This window comes from Trichechus manatus, unplaced genomic scaffold (genome assembly GCF_000243295.1).
Source record: "Trichechus manatus latirostris isolate Lorelei unplaced genomic scaffold, TriManLat1.0 scaffold00110, whole genome shotgun sequence".
Lineage (NCBI taxonomy): Eukaryota > Metazoa > Chordata > Mammalia > Sirenia > Trichechidae > Trichechus > Trichechus manatus.
In genome coordinates, this window is record NW_004444046.1 from 5,146,500 (window position 1) to 5,160,566 (window position 14,067).

The following is a 14,067-nucleotide window of genomic DNA, read 5'->3' on the forward strand; positions in this document are numbered from 1 at the left end:
AGTGCCATGAAATCATGTTCCACCTTTGCCCTCTTTCATCATATCAGCAGGAGCTTAGAGTCTGGTATAAGAGAAGGCATGACAGAGAGGTAATTTCTGCCAGTGCCCTGCTGGCCTTCCCTGTAAGAGATGACCATTTAATTTTTTCTGGGCATTGAAGTTGAGCTTTGATGGTGCTTTTGACCATATTATTGGGTTTGCATGAGTAATTTTCAGTAATCTGAAACCTTTGGGGAAATGGTCTCAGAGACCCTGACATCTGCTGGACCCTCACTTCTGGTTTGGAGACAGTGACACCTTGATGAATGAAGGGAATCATGTGTCTTCTCCGTGAGTTTGTTTTTTGTGAGATTTCAGAACAAAATGTTGCTTGCTGAGGAAGTGCCAACTCCCGCCTGGCCACCCTGGCCCAGGGGAGCCGCCCTCAGACCAACATGCTGGGAACAGAGCTTTGCCCCTGTGGTCTCAGGTGGTTGAGGTGCTGCCTGCGCACACCCCGACCTCCCTTGGCATATCTCCCAGAGGAGCTGCAGCCTCAGTGCGGCCCGGGATGTCTGCTCCTTGCTTCTTGGGGTCTCCATAAGAAGCAGAAAGATCTAACCAGTGAAGCAAAGCCCTAGGACACATTTGCTACCATCACCTCTGATGGTTGCACCTAAGATAGAATTCTTGTAGCCTCTTGTTTAGCTTTTCATGAGGGAACCAATTATGGAACCCAGGGTAAACCCTTCCACCCAACTATCCTGAAGAGCAAAAGTAGCAAATGACAGGCTATGACAGGGGACTGACTTTGGGGGAGGCTGGGTTTGTGAAATGAGAGCCAAATATGTTCTCACATTCTAGCCCACAGATTAAATTACTGAAAATAAATCATCATCACCTCTACCCTCTTGTGTGTTTGCTCCTACTCTGGAGAGTAATCTAACTCATCGTTTGCAATCAGGGCCTCGGAGTTCTGTTTGTGTTTGCTTTTGCTCTTCACTTTGCTACTTGTCCGGCTGTTTGCCTTTGCATCTGACATCTGTTGGTAATAGAAGCCTTTGTCTTCAGCGGGCCTGCCCCAGTCCTCCTGGCTCTCGCCTTCTGTGGCGTAGGAGAAACCCTCCTCCACCGAGAAGGGGTCGTCCACGTCGTAGCGTTGGTACCTGCTTTGGTGCAGGGCCTCCTCTCGTGCGCTGATTTCCAGGGTGCTGTTCCAGATGCCGTATCCAAAGTAAATGAGCATACCTGCAGGGGAGGAAGGGCACAGGTGGATGAGCAGGTGCTTTGGGACCCTTGGGCCTAGCAGGGAGATCACTGTCAATGGTGAAACCAGAGATGGTGTGGATGTGCTTTCTTTGGTCTACACAGTGTTTTGAAAAGACTCTACTTCGATGCCATTTAAAAGTGGGGAGATCTTGTACTAAACAATCCATATTTCCAGCTTTCCCTAAAAGGTCAGAAAGTGACAACATGGCACCCACATTCCTACATCACAATGATTGGGTGGAGGTGAGAGTAGATGACTCTTTAGACAGGATATTCACTCTCTAGGTCAATATCCAGTTCACTATATTCATGTAGTGACAGCCTGGAATTTGCATTTTTTAACCAGTTGTTGTACAGTCAACTCTGACTCATCGTGATCCCATGTGTGTCAGAGTAGAACTGTGCTCCAGAGGGTGTCCAATGGCTGATTTTTCAGAAGTAGATCACCAGGCCTTTCTTCCAAGGCACTTCTGGGTGGACTTGAAACTGCCAGCTTTTCGGTTAGCAGCCAAGTTCATTAACTGTTTGCACCACCCAGGGACTCATTGCATTTTTTATCCTGGGTTGAATATTTATGGATCAGCAAGTGCATTACTAGCATTATCACAGATTTTATTATTCCCTGCCTTTATTTAGGGACCCCATCTTTTGTATCACCACTTAGCAACACGCGTATGTTATCTTATAATTTACTTTGCCATTTTTCACTGACTGAAGATATACTATATTACTGCCACTCAGAGCTGCCTGCTTTCTTCTGGGGGCTCACAGAGTGGCCAGTGCATTCCTCCCTTACGGCTCTTAGCTCATCTTCCTGTGATGATCTACTCTTCTGACTGTCTCTGCAATTTATTAAATAACCCTGCAGAAAACTGGGCCTTAATTAATGTTTGTTGAACGAATGAATGAGAACTCCTGATGAGCATGAAAAGACCAATGCAACTTTTATGTGTTGATGTCCTTCCAAGCAAAGGAAAGAAACTTGACACCGTAGTTAATATGTAGCAGTATTATGGGTTAATGTTTCATTTGTTAGTTTTTTTGAAACAATATATAAAGATAGTTTTGGAGCCTCATTTTCTACCTTGAAGAGCCCACAAAGTTTCAGTGCCTGGAAAGCTGAGAAGTATGGCTTTGGGAGGTGATAAAGCATGTTGATTAAGAGTGTTAGCTCTGGGTTCAAATCCCACCTCTATCACTAGTAGCTGTGTAACCCTGGACCACTTTCCCTCTCTGGGCTTCAGTTTTCTCCCTGTAAAGTCATGAGAGTTACGGTACCTTTGATGGGGTTGTCGTGAGAATGAAATGAGTTAAGTCGTGGTTCGCAACCCTAGCTGCAGTTGAGCATCACCTGGGGGAGTTTTTGAACAACCCTGATACCCAAGCCTCATCCCTGATAATTCTGATTTAATTGGTCTGCAGTGAGACCCAAGCACAGGTGTATTTTGGAAGCTTCACAGGAGATTCCAGTGGTCAGCCAAGGCTGAGAACCCCTGAGATAAGAAGCGTCAAGCACCTTATTCATGTGCTCTGCCACCACCTGGGGTGATGCTATGACCTGGCCACCAACTGAGGTCCAGTGAGTTATATAACCTTCTTCCAGGTCCCTAACACTCTCTTCTGAGTGGCATCAGTCTCTGACTTGGCTACACCTGAAGGCATCTGCTGGGTTGTTTGCTTAGAACCACAAATCCAGCCTGCTTTGCTGCTCTGGTGCTTGAGACACCTTGCTTGCTTTTGAATTTGAAGTGTGTCTTTTAAAGCTTGGATTTCTCCCTTGTTTTCTCAAATGACTCACCCCTCCCAAGAGAAATCAACTTTCCAGGAGCCAAAGTAAGCAGAGATTTATAGTTCTAATTGGTAATAAATCCTAGAGTTAATCATTTGCAGCTGTAGCTATTACTTCTCAAATGGCGACTTCATCTTTTTGAGAGTTTACTCTTTCTTTTCTGGGAGGGGGAGGTGTCCACTGGCTGTGGGTGGGTGTAGTTATTATTCTTGTGTAGAGAGAGGCATCAAATCAAGGACTTTTCTAAAAGGGCCAGAATACCTGTTGTTGGAGAATGCTGCTGTTCAAAGCGTGTTTGGGACTTGAGAATGAATTTCAGGTGACCAAGGGGATCTGCCCATTGCTGTCATTTGATTCCAACTCATGGCGACCCTATAGGACACGGTAGAACTGCTCCATAGGTTTTCCAAGGAGGAGCTGGTGGATTCAAACAGCCAACCTTTTGGTTAGCAACCAAATGCTTAACCACTGCACCACTTCATCTCACATACTTCGGACATGTTATCAAGAGGAACTAGTCCCTGGAGAAAGACATCATGCTTGGTAAAGTAGAAGGTCAGCTAAAAAGAGGAAGACCCTCAACGAGATGGACTGACACAGTGGCTGCAACAGTGGGCTGAAGCATAACAATGATTGTGCGGATGGCGCAGGACCAGGCAGTGTTTCGTTCTGCTGTACACAGGTTCGCTATGAGTTGGAACTGACTCGACGGCACCTAACAACAACAAGGCGATCTGCAGGCGCACACTTCATTTTGCCTAGTTTTCTCTTTTGTGATCTTTTCTCCTAGACATCCAGGTAGGTGCCAAGTCTTGACCCCTAACCTGCTGGAATCTATTATGCCAGTTCTTTCTTTTTGGATCCTCTTCTTGATCCTACTTACAGATGAGTTATTTCCCCATTGAATGCAATGCCATATTTTCCCCTCCCTTTGTGCCTAACTTTCCTCTCTGTCACCACACATGTCATTGTCAAGCTCTGCTGTGACATCTGTCCTAACAGAATTTCCTTGGCCCCATCAGGTATTGGGGTGTCAAGTAGGTTTACAGTTATGAGAATGCTCCAAAAACCTTGGTGTGATTGATCATAGAATCATAGCTGTTTAGAGAAGGAAAACACTATAGATTATCCATCTATTCTACTACCTTCATTTTACAGAAGAAGAAACAGAAGTTGAAAAATATTATGATTGCCCTGGTCAGAATGGCAGAACCAGCATTCCATATGGAGAGAGAAAAATCTCTTGCTGATGGAAACCTCCACTCCCCTCCTCCCCCAAAGGCTGGTTTATAACCAAAGCTGAACTCATTGCCGTCAAGTTGATTCCAATGCATAGTGACCCTATAGGACAGAGTAGAACTGCCCCAAGGGTTTCCAAGGCTCTAAATCTTTATGGAAGCAGACTACCACATCTTTCTTCCACGGAGCAGGTGGTGGGTTTGAACCACTGACCTTTCAGTTAGCAGCTGAGCACTTAGCCACTGCACTTCTAGGGCTCCTTGGCTGGTTTATAGACTATGCTTATTGCAGTAAATATTCAGTAAGAGGTTAGGTCTACATTTGTTCCTTAGGAGTGGCCAGGCTTGGAATGAACACGTGTGTGTATGTGTGTGTGTGTGTGTGTGTGTATGTACACACGTGTGCATGTTGACTATGATTCCTTTGGGAAGCAACCCATGGAAACATGCCACATAAATATTTATGGGCCTTTTCATATTTGCTCTGAGCCCCCTGCAGTTTCAAAGGTATGTCATTCAGTCTTCAAAAATACATTTCAAATATGAGCATTGTGAACCAAGAAGCAATTGTGTGCACGCACCCTGATGGAAGAAATAGCCAGCTCTGGCAAAAGCCTTCTCTTCGGTGTTGGCATTCTTTCTGGCCCTTGAGTCAATTCAGGAAAGGTGGCGTGGCTCAGAGGAGGATTGGAGAAAAGGAAAAATGGAGGGGGACAAAGAAACAGAGTGAAACAAATGAAGGGAGAAAGAGAGAGAGGAGAAACGTACCACCATCTGTCACACATAAACAAGGGCTTTGTGTTGGAGGAGTAAACAGAGCTGCTAAAAGCCTCCTGTGTAGAAGCAGGGTGTTTTGTTTCTGCTCCTTTTTTCAGTTGGCTGAGAGGACTCAGCATGAGGTAGTTTCTGAAAAATCTGTGGGGATTCTGGGAATCCTGAACCATTTAAGCTAAGCTTCACCCAACACGTCTGTGGGGCGAGGTCCTAAAATAATGCGTCATTTATGTTGCACCTTTTCTCCAAGGAACTCAAAATGTTATACAAATGTTATCTCGCTTAGGCTGCTCTTAGCCTGTTTGGGTAGGAGTGCAGGTGTACATAGGTTATGATTATGCGCATTTCACAGAAAGGAAACTCAGCACCAAAAACATAAGGGATTGTCCATGGCAACACAGATAGTGGATGGACAGAGAAACTTCCAGGTCTCTCCATGCCCTAATCCAGGGCGCCACTGTCTCTGTTACTTCTCTCATCTATGACGGGTAGCTACGAGGTACAGACTGAAAACATTGATGCTTGACTTTTGAACATACACCAAAGTGGAGAGAACAGTATAATGAACCCCCACATCCTCATCACTGAGATTCCTCCCGGCAGCCACTCCCCTGCCCTTTTAGATTATTTTGAAACAAATCTCTTCCATCTTGTTTCATCTGTAAATATTTCAGTCTGCACCTCTAAAATTATTGTTATTGTTAGTTCCCATCGAGTTGATTCTGATTCATCGTGACCCCATGTGTGAAGCGTAGAACTGCTCCATAGGGTTTTCAAGGCAGTGACCTTTTTCCTGGGAGCAGATAGCGGGGCCTTACTTCCAGTGTATTTCTGGGTAGGTTTGAACCACCAATGTTTCAGTTAGTAGTCCAGAGCTTAACCATTTGTGCCATCCAATTGGAGTCCCTGGGTGGCACGAAGGATTAAGCGTTCAACTACCAGCCAAAAGGTTGGCTGTTTGAATCCACCCAGAGGCACCTCAGAAGACAGGCCTGGAGATCTACTTCTGAAAAATCAGCCACTGAAAACCCTATGGACCAGTTCGACTCTGCACAGTGGGGTTGCCATGAGTCAGAACTGACTTGACCACAACTAACAACAACAAATCTCTTAAATGAAGACTCCTTTAAAAAATGTAATGTAGTATTATCACATCTAAAAATTAGCAATAATTCCGTAATGCCATCTAATATCCAGCCAGTATTAAAATTTTCCTGAATTATTACACATGTGGGGAAAAAAAAAAAAAAAAAAACTCAAGTAGTCACCCTAGGAGGCTATATGCTTATTCCACTGAGGCTATTTCTGCTTGAAACAGTTTTTTTTGGTGTCGTTATCTAAGATTGTCACTGGGACTGACATCATATTCTTTTATCAACCCTTAGAGTTGGCCAAGTTTTACCTTTTAACAGTGGGTTTGATTTTGGCATAAGCTGAAAGTCATTCGGAACCAAACCTCAAAAATAAGACGGCTAATTAATAAATGATATTATTTATTCTATTTGGATATTTAATTCTGCTGATCTCTAAACACTTAGTTCCATTGCTTTGTAGTTACATATCGTAGATCTGTAAGAGATTAATTACCGGCCAGAGTGATATTAAAAATCAGAAGAGAATCAGCTTTTGTGTGCAGTAGGGATTAGAGGACCCCTGCTGGGCCATGATGGAGTGGTGAGGGGTGGGGGGACACTAGGGCTTGGGGTGCCTGGTGTGGCCAAGGCAGCAGGGGACACTTGAAGTGGGGGATCAGGGCAGTGGCCCATTAGCAGCAGACATAAAAGTATTTCACTGTTTTAACAAGACGTAACTATATGGGGCACATGGCTGAACGCCAGTTCTGGTCAAAGGCAATGGCCGTGAGTCCTGTGAAAGGCTGTTTTCAGTAAGGGAAATGTTCCAAAGTGTGTGTGTTGGGAGTGGGTGTGGGGTGGGGGTAGGGGAAGTGGCTTCTCTTCCTGACAGAAGTCCCCTGGTGGAGACTGTGCCTATGAGCAGTTTGGGCTGGACAGGATGAAGAATCGTGCCTTCAGCACTTGAATGGGCTCTCTATGTCAGAAAACACCTTGTGATCGTAAAGCCCTTTATAAAAAAGCACACTCTAATCCATCATCCCAGAGAACTGAGGGATTGAGCAGTAAAGTGGTGGTTGAAATGACACCCGACACCCGTCTCTGGCCTCTAAACCTAGGAAAGTTCCCACCTACCCAGGGGCCCCCAGTGAAGGTTCAGAAATGCCGAGCCTGTTTCTGCCCTCAGCATCAGCTGATGAAACACCTATACACTCTTCCTCGAAAATTAAGCAAATGACCCCAAACCTAGAAGTGAGAGGGATGGGGAGAGGTGGGAGTCTGGATCCTATGGGAGTAAACCAGAATAAAAACTCAACTCTGAAAAGAGACTGGGTAACCTGTGAAGGAGCAAGAGCAGATTTCCAATCCGCAGGCACAAACCCGGTTTGTAGAGAGGCCCCTAATCTCCAGGGTCCCCCTGAGTTTCCTGTCCTCTGTGTGCAGCTCCAAGCTCGGGGTGAGCAGAGTTGGCCCCTGACCTCAGTGGGGTGGAGCTGCCTCTTCCTGGAGTGCGCTTTCCAGCAGGAAGCCCTGCCTGCTGCAGATAACTGAGGCACTTTTTTGTTATTACTCTGGGATCAAATTTCTAAAACAGCCATTTGCCAATGCAGAAATGAAGACTGGATGGTAATGAGAAGGTTCCTCCCCACCCACTGCAATCACCATCAACTCCAACTGTTGCTGATTATTATTATTTTTAATGTCACCATAAGCCTATTGGTTATAACAACAATAAGGTTTGTTTAATATGGTGTGGCCAGGAAGAGCAGGTTTAGGATGGAAGGTGGGAAAGTTCTCTCCCTGGCCCTGCAAGAGATCTAATCACTAGTCACTTTAGTTTATACCTCAGTTTCCCATCTGTAAAATGGAGTTGGGAACCATTATTTTATTTGGGAGGTAAAATGGCCATGGGATGTAAGTCAATCTTATTAAAAAAAGTATTAAAAAATTCAGTAATCTGAGCCAGCAATTCCACTTACAACTCAACAGACACCCAACAGAAATGTGTCTATGTGTCCACCAAAAATATGTATGTGATGTTCCCAGCAGCTCTATTCATAATAGCCCCAAACTGGAAATGGGCCAAATGTCCATGGACAATAGAATGGTTACATCTGTTGTGGAATATTAACGCAGTGAAATGCTAGACAGCAATGAGGATGAACAAACTAAAACTACAAGCAACAACATGGATGGATTTTACAAATACTAAGAAAACCAAAGCACCAAACCCATTGAGGTTGAGTTGATTCTGACTCATGACAACCCCATGTATTACAGAGTAGAACTGCTTCATAAGGTTTCCTAGGCTGTAATCTTTACAGAAGCATATCTCCAGGTCTTTTCTCCCGAGAGGCCACTGGTGGGTTGGAATCCCCAGGAGTGTAGAGGTGAGATATCCATTCTATTTATTCCATAAGATCATTAAAAATTTTATAAGTCAGTTTGGAGTTGTGGGATGGATATATTTATGCAAAAATTTATTTTTGAAAAACAGGGAGTTTAATAATTAAATAATCTGCCCCACTTGCCAACTACTCATCTGTCAGTTTGTTGTACTGTGGTGGCTTGCGTGTTGCTGTGATGCTGGAAGCTATGCCACTGGTATTTTGAATACCAGCAGGGTCACCCATGGTGGACAGGTTTCAGCAGAGCTTCCAGACTAAGACAGACTAGGAAGAAGGACCTGGTGATCTACTTCTAAAAAAAATTGGCCATTGAAAACCTTATGAATAGCAGTAGAACATTGTCTGATATAGGGCTGGAAGATGAGCCCCTCGGGTTGGAAGTTGCTCAAAATACAACTGGGGAAGAGCTGCCTCCTCAAAGTAGAGTCGATCTTAATAAAGTGGATGGAGTCAACCTTTTGGGACCTTCATTTGCTGATGTGGCACAACTCAAAAAGAAAGAAACAACTGCAAACATCCATTAATAATTGGAATGTGGAATGTGCGAAGTATAAATCTAGGAACATTGGAAGTCATTAAAAATGAAATGGAACACAAAAAAATTGAAATCTTAGGCATTAGTGAGCTGAATGGACTAGTATTGGCCATTTTGAATCAGGCAATCATATGGTCTGCTGTGCCAGGAATGACAAATTGAAGAGGAACAGCATCACATTTATTGTCAAAAAGAACATTTCAAGATCTATCCTGAAGTACAATGCTGTCAGTGATAGGATAATATCCATACGCCTACAAGGAAAACCAGTTAATATGAATATTATTCAAATTTATGCACCAACCACTAACACCAAAGATGAAGAAACTGAAGATTTTTACCAACTTCTGAAGTCAAAATTGATCAAACATGCAATCAAGATGCATTGATAATTACTGATCATTGGAATGCAAAAGTCAGAAACAAAGAAGGATTGGTAGTTGGAAAATATGGCCTTGGTGATAGACATGACGCCAGATGTCACATGATAGAATTTTGCAATACCAATGACCTATTCATTGGAAATACCGTTTTTCAACAACATAAACATTGACTACACATGTGTACCGTGCTGGATGGAATACACGGGAATCAAATCAACTACATCTGTGGAAAGAGACTATGGAGAAGCTCAACATCATCAGTAAGAGCAAGGCTAGGGGCCAACTGCAAAACAGACCTTCAACTGCTCATATGCAAGTTCAAGTTGCAGCCAAATAAAACTAAACAAGTCCATAAGAGCCAAAGTATGACACTGAGTATATCCCACCTGAATTTAGAGACCATCTCAAGAACAGATTTGATGCACTGAACACTAATGACAGAAGACCAGACGAGTTGTGGGATGACATCATGGATACCATACATGAAGAAAGCAAAAGGTCATTAAAAAGACAAGAAAGAAAGAAAAGACCAAAATGGAGATCAGAAGAGACTCTGAAACTTGCTCTTAGACATACAGTAGCTAAAGTGAATGGAAGAAATGATGAGATAAAAGCTGGACAGAAGATTTCAAAGGGCAGCTAAAGAAGACAAAGTAAGATATTATAAAGAAATGTGCAAAAACGTGGAGTTAGAAAAGCAGAAGGGAAGAACACGCTCAGCATTTCTCAAGCTGAAAGAACAGAAGAAAAAAATTCAAGCCTCTAGTTGCAATGATGATGGATTTCATGAGTAAAATACTGAACCACACGGCAAACAACGAAAGAAGATGGAAGGAATACACAGTCACTGTGTCAGAAAGAATTGGTTGACATTCAACCATTTCAGGAGGTAGCATATGACCAAGAACCAATGTATCGAAGGAAGAAGTCCAAGCTGCACTGAAGTCGTTGGTGAAAAACAAGCCTCCAGGAACTGACGGAAGAGGTTTCAACAAACACATACGATGCTGGAAGCGCTCACTCATCTATGCCAAGAAATTTGGAAAACAACTATCTGGCAAACTGACTGGAAGCCAAAAAACCAAACCCATTGCCATCGAGTCAATTCTGACTCACAGAGAACCTACAGGACAGAGCAGAACTGCCTCATAGGGTTTCCAAGGAGCGTCTGGTGGATTCAAACTGCCGACCTTTTGGTTTTAGCAACCGACTGGAAGAGATCCATATTTGGGCCTATTCTAAAGAAAAGCATTCCAAAGATGTAGTGAAACTCATGTGCAACTGTCCACTACAGATTAGTAAATAAATACAATTCAGCCTGTGTGTACCTTGCTTTCTGTAAGCCTAAGTGTACCTTGCTTACTGGTTAATCGGTCCCTGGTTGTTCATAGGGTGGCTGTGAGTTGGAACCGACTGGATGGCACCTAACAACAATAACAGCCCTGTATGTTAATCTCTTCTTATTCTTCTCTCTAAATTAGTGTGGAGCAGTTATACATCAGAATAATCTGGAGGGCTTGTTAAAACCTAAATTGCTACCAGAGACTGATTTGGTAGCTCCACAATGGGATCTAAAAATTGCATTTCTAATACTTCCTGGGTGATACTGATGCTGCTAGTCTGGGAATCACTTTGAGAACCACTGATCTAAATCATTGTAAGCCTGGTTGCACATTAAAATTACCTAGGCAGCAAAGTTTTCAAGAATACCCAATGCCTTGCCACACCAGACCAGTTGACTCAGGAAATCTCTGATTTTCTGGGGCCTGGGCATTTTATGTTTCAAAAGCAGCCCTGGTGATTCTAATGTGTAGCCAGAGTTGAGAATCTGGGCTTTGGGGTGAAATGTACTCTTTGCCAGCTTGCACAGATCAGGATATCAAAGCAGTTTATCAGCAGCTGCCAGACATTCTAGCCACCCTTCCCAAATGTGGTTTGGGGGCTGCACAGTTTTTGTTTTTTTTTAATATAGTGCTTTAGGTGAAAGTTTACAGCTCAGGTTAATTTCTCATACAAAAAATTTATACACATACTGTTTTGTGACATTAGTTAAAATCCCCACAATGTGACAGCACACTCCTTTTCCCACCCCGGGTTCCCTGTGTCCATTCGACCAGTTCCTGTCCCTTCCTACCTTCTCATCCTGCCTCCAGACAGGAGCTGCCCATTTGGTCTCATGTATCTGATTGAACTAAGAAGCACACTCCTCACGTATATTCTTTTATGTTTTATAGTCATGTCTGATCCTCGTCTGAAGAGTTGGCTTTGGGAATGGTTTCAGTTCTGGGTTAACAGAGTGTCCGGGGGCCATAGTTTTGCGAGTTCCTCTAGTGTCTGTCAGACCATTAAGTCTGGTCTTTTCACATGAATTTGAGTTCTGCTATGCACTTTTCTCCCGCTCCGTCCCGGACTCTCTGTTGTGTTCCCTGTCAGGGCAGTTATTGGTGGGGATTGCACATTGAACTGACCCAGGTGCTTGCTGAATTGCAGGCTCCTGTGTCTTCTGCTCTGAATAGCCCAGGGCTGCAGGGTGGCACCTCCTGTGCCAGTGAGTGGCAGTTTCTGGAGGGGAGTTTGGAATTTGTGCTATCAGCAAGGTTACAAAAGACTCGCAGGGAGTTTCCCACAGCCTGATAACTGGGAGGGCAGCCTGAGTCACAGCAGGTTCACATCATTCTTTGGCAAGTAAGAGCTAGTCTGTCCATACTGGGGGATCAAGAGATCACTCTAGATTTTCAAAAGAATGGCAGGAAGTAAATATTTCATATTGATTTCTCCAACATTTTCTTATTTAAGCCACAAACAGCAACCAGTTCAAGGCTGGACCCTGGGTGGTGCAAAGGGTTAAGCACTCGACTACTAACCAAAAAGGTGGAAGTTGGAGTCCACTCACAAGGCACTTGGGAAGAAAGTGCCGGAGACTACTTCTGAGAAATCAGCCATCGCAAATTCTATGGAGCACAGTTCTACTCTGACACACAAGGGGTTGCTATGAGTTGGAATCGACTCTATGGCAATTGGTTTTAAGGTCATAAGCCAAGGAGGTGGCAGAACTGTGACCTGACCCTGGGAACTGCTTGACTCCAAAGATGAGGGCCCCTGCCACCTCCCCACTTCTGACTCTGGTGCTGCAGAAACTACAGAGGCTACATAAATTGCACGGACCAGTGGAAAATGAGAATTTGGGGCTTCTTGTTAAAAAATTGGAGACCTGGTGACACAGAGGTTAAGAGCTTGGCTGCTAACCAAAAGGTCAACAGTTTGAATCCTCCAGCGGCTCCTTGGAAACCCTATGGGGAAGTTCTACTCTTTTATAGGGTCCCTGTGAGTTGGAATTGACTTAATGGCAACGGGACTGTTTTTTTGGTTTGTTAAAAAATGAAGAATTTCAGGATACTGACAGCAGAACGTAAAACTAAGCCTGGGGCCCTTCTAAGCCTGGGACCCTGTGTGACTGCGCAGGTCGTGTACCTGTGAAGCCAGCCTGATGCTATGTGTTACTTCCCGGGAACTTCTTATCAAACACTTTGATCAAATATGAAAGTCTGCTCAGAGGCATCCTGGTGGAGCAGTAGAAGGGCCAGGTCTGAACACAGGGATTCTGGATTCTAGTGATAGCTCTGTGACTAACTTCCTGTTGACCTTGAGCATGTATTGAACATTTTGGAGCTTCCGTTTACTCATCTGTAAAATTTAGAGAGAGGAGTAGGGAGGTGGTACTCCATGTCTCCTGAACTTTAGCTTTTTGTGTATTAAGTTTCTAGCAGAGCGGACCCCGAGTTCTAATCTTAGCTCTGCTATACCCTAATTATGTGATCTTGGGCAGGTTACTTAACCTCTGCGTACCTCAGTTTCCTCGTCTGTGAAATGGGAACTGTTGTGAAAGTTCATTCATTTACTCTCTAAATGCAGCCCACGTATCAATAATGGGATGGGCACCACACTATGGATAACATTGTACTAGATGATATTGAGGAGCCCTGGTGGCACAGTGGTTAAGAGCTATGGCTACTAACCAAAAGGTAGGCAGTTTGAATCCACCGGCTGCTCTTTGGAAAACCTATGGGGCGTTTCTGTTGTCTTATAGGGTTGCTATGAGTTGGAATTGACTCGACAGTAATGGGTTTTTAGATGATATTGAAGGCCCCTTCCAGCTTTACTAGTCTATGAATGAAAGAAAAAACCTATGTGTATTTGTGTGTATACCTGCATTCGTTTGACAACTATGTTATGTGACAACATTTATTTGACTAAAATGTTTCTACCTGCTTTGGTCACTTCTACCCATAGTAGAATCTTTCCAGTGGTTAGCTACATATTCTAGTGGAATAATGCTTAAGCAGAGAAGAGAGATTATGAATAAATCATATAAATGTTTAAAACCTTGATAAGTCAGTGCAGTCCTTTCAAGAAATCTCTCTAAAGTATAACAAAGGCTGAGGTGTAGAGTAGTGAAAAATTGGGACAACATGGTTGCAGGAAGGCACAAGATGGCCTTCAGAGGTGTGAAATCCACTGGAAGACACCTGCCCTTTCCTTTGATCACTAGGGTTTTTCCTACTTCTCTCTATCTATGCCTTACCTTATAGCCCTAGTTCGATTTCTACCTCCTCAAAGTC

The 14,067-nt window shown here is 43.8% G+C and overlaps 1 protein-coding gene across 1 annotated transcript in view; it reads right to left on the reverse strand.

Moving 5' to 3' along the window:
* Positions 1–632: 632 nt before the first annotated feature.
* SLC7A14 (solute carrier family 7 member 14) overlaps positions 633–14,067 on the reverse strand; it is a 133,212-nt gene continuing 119,777 nt past the window's right edge. Inside the window, exon 8 of the mRNA XM_004383461.1 lies at positions 633–1,227. Coding sequence (XP_004383518.1) covers positions 905–1,227 — 323 coding nt within the window. The 3' untranslated portion in view covers positions 633–904. The remainder of the gene's footprint in view (positions 1,228–14,067) is intronic.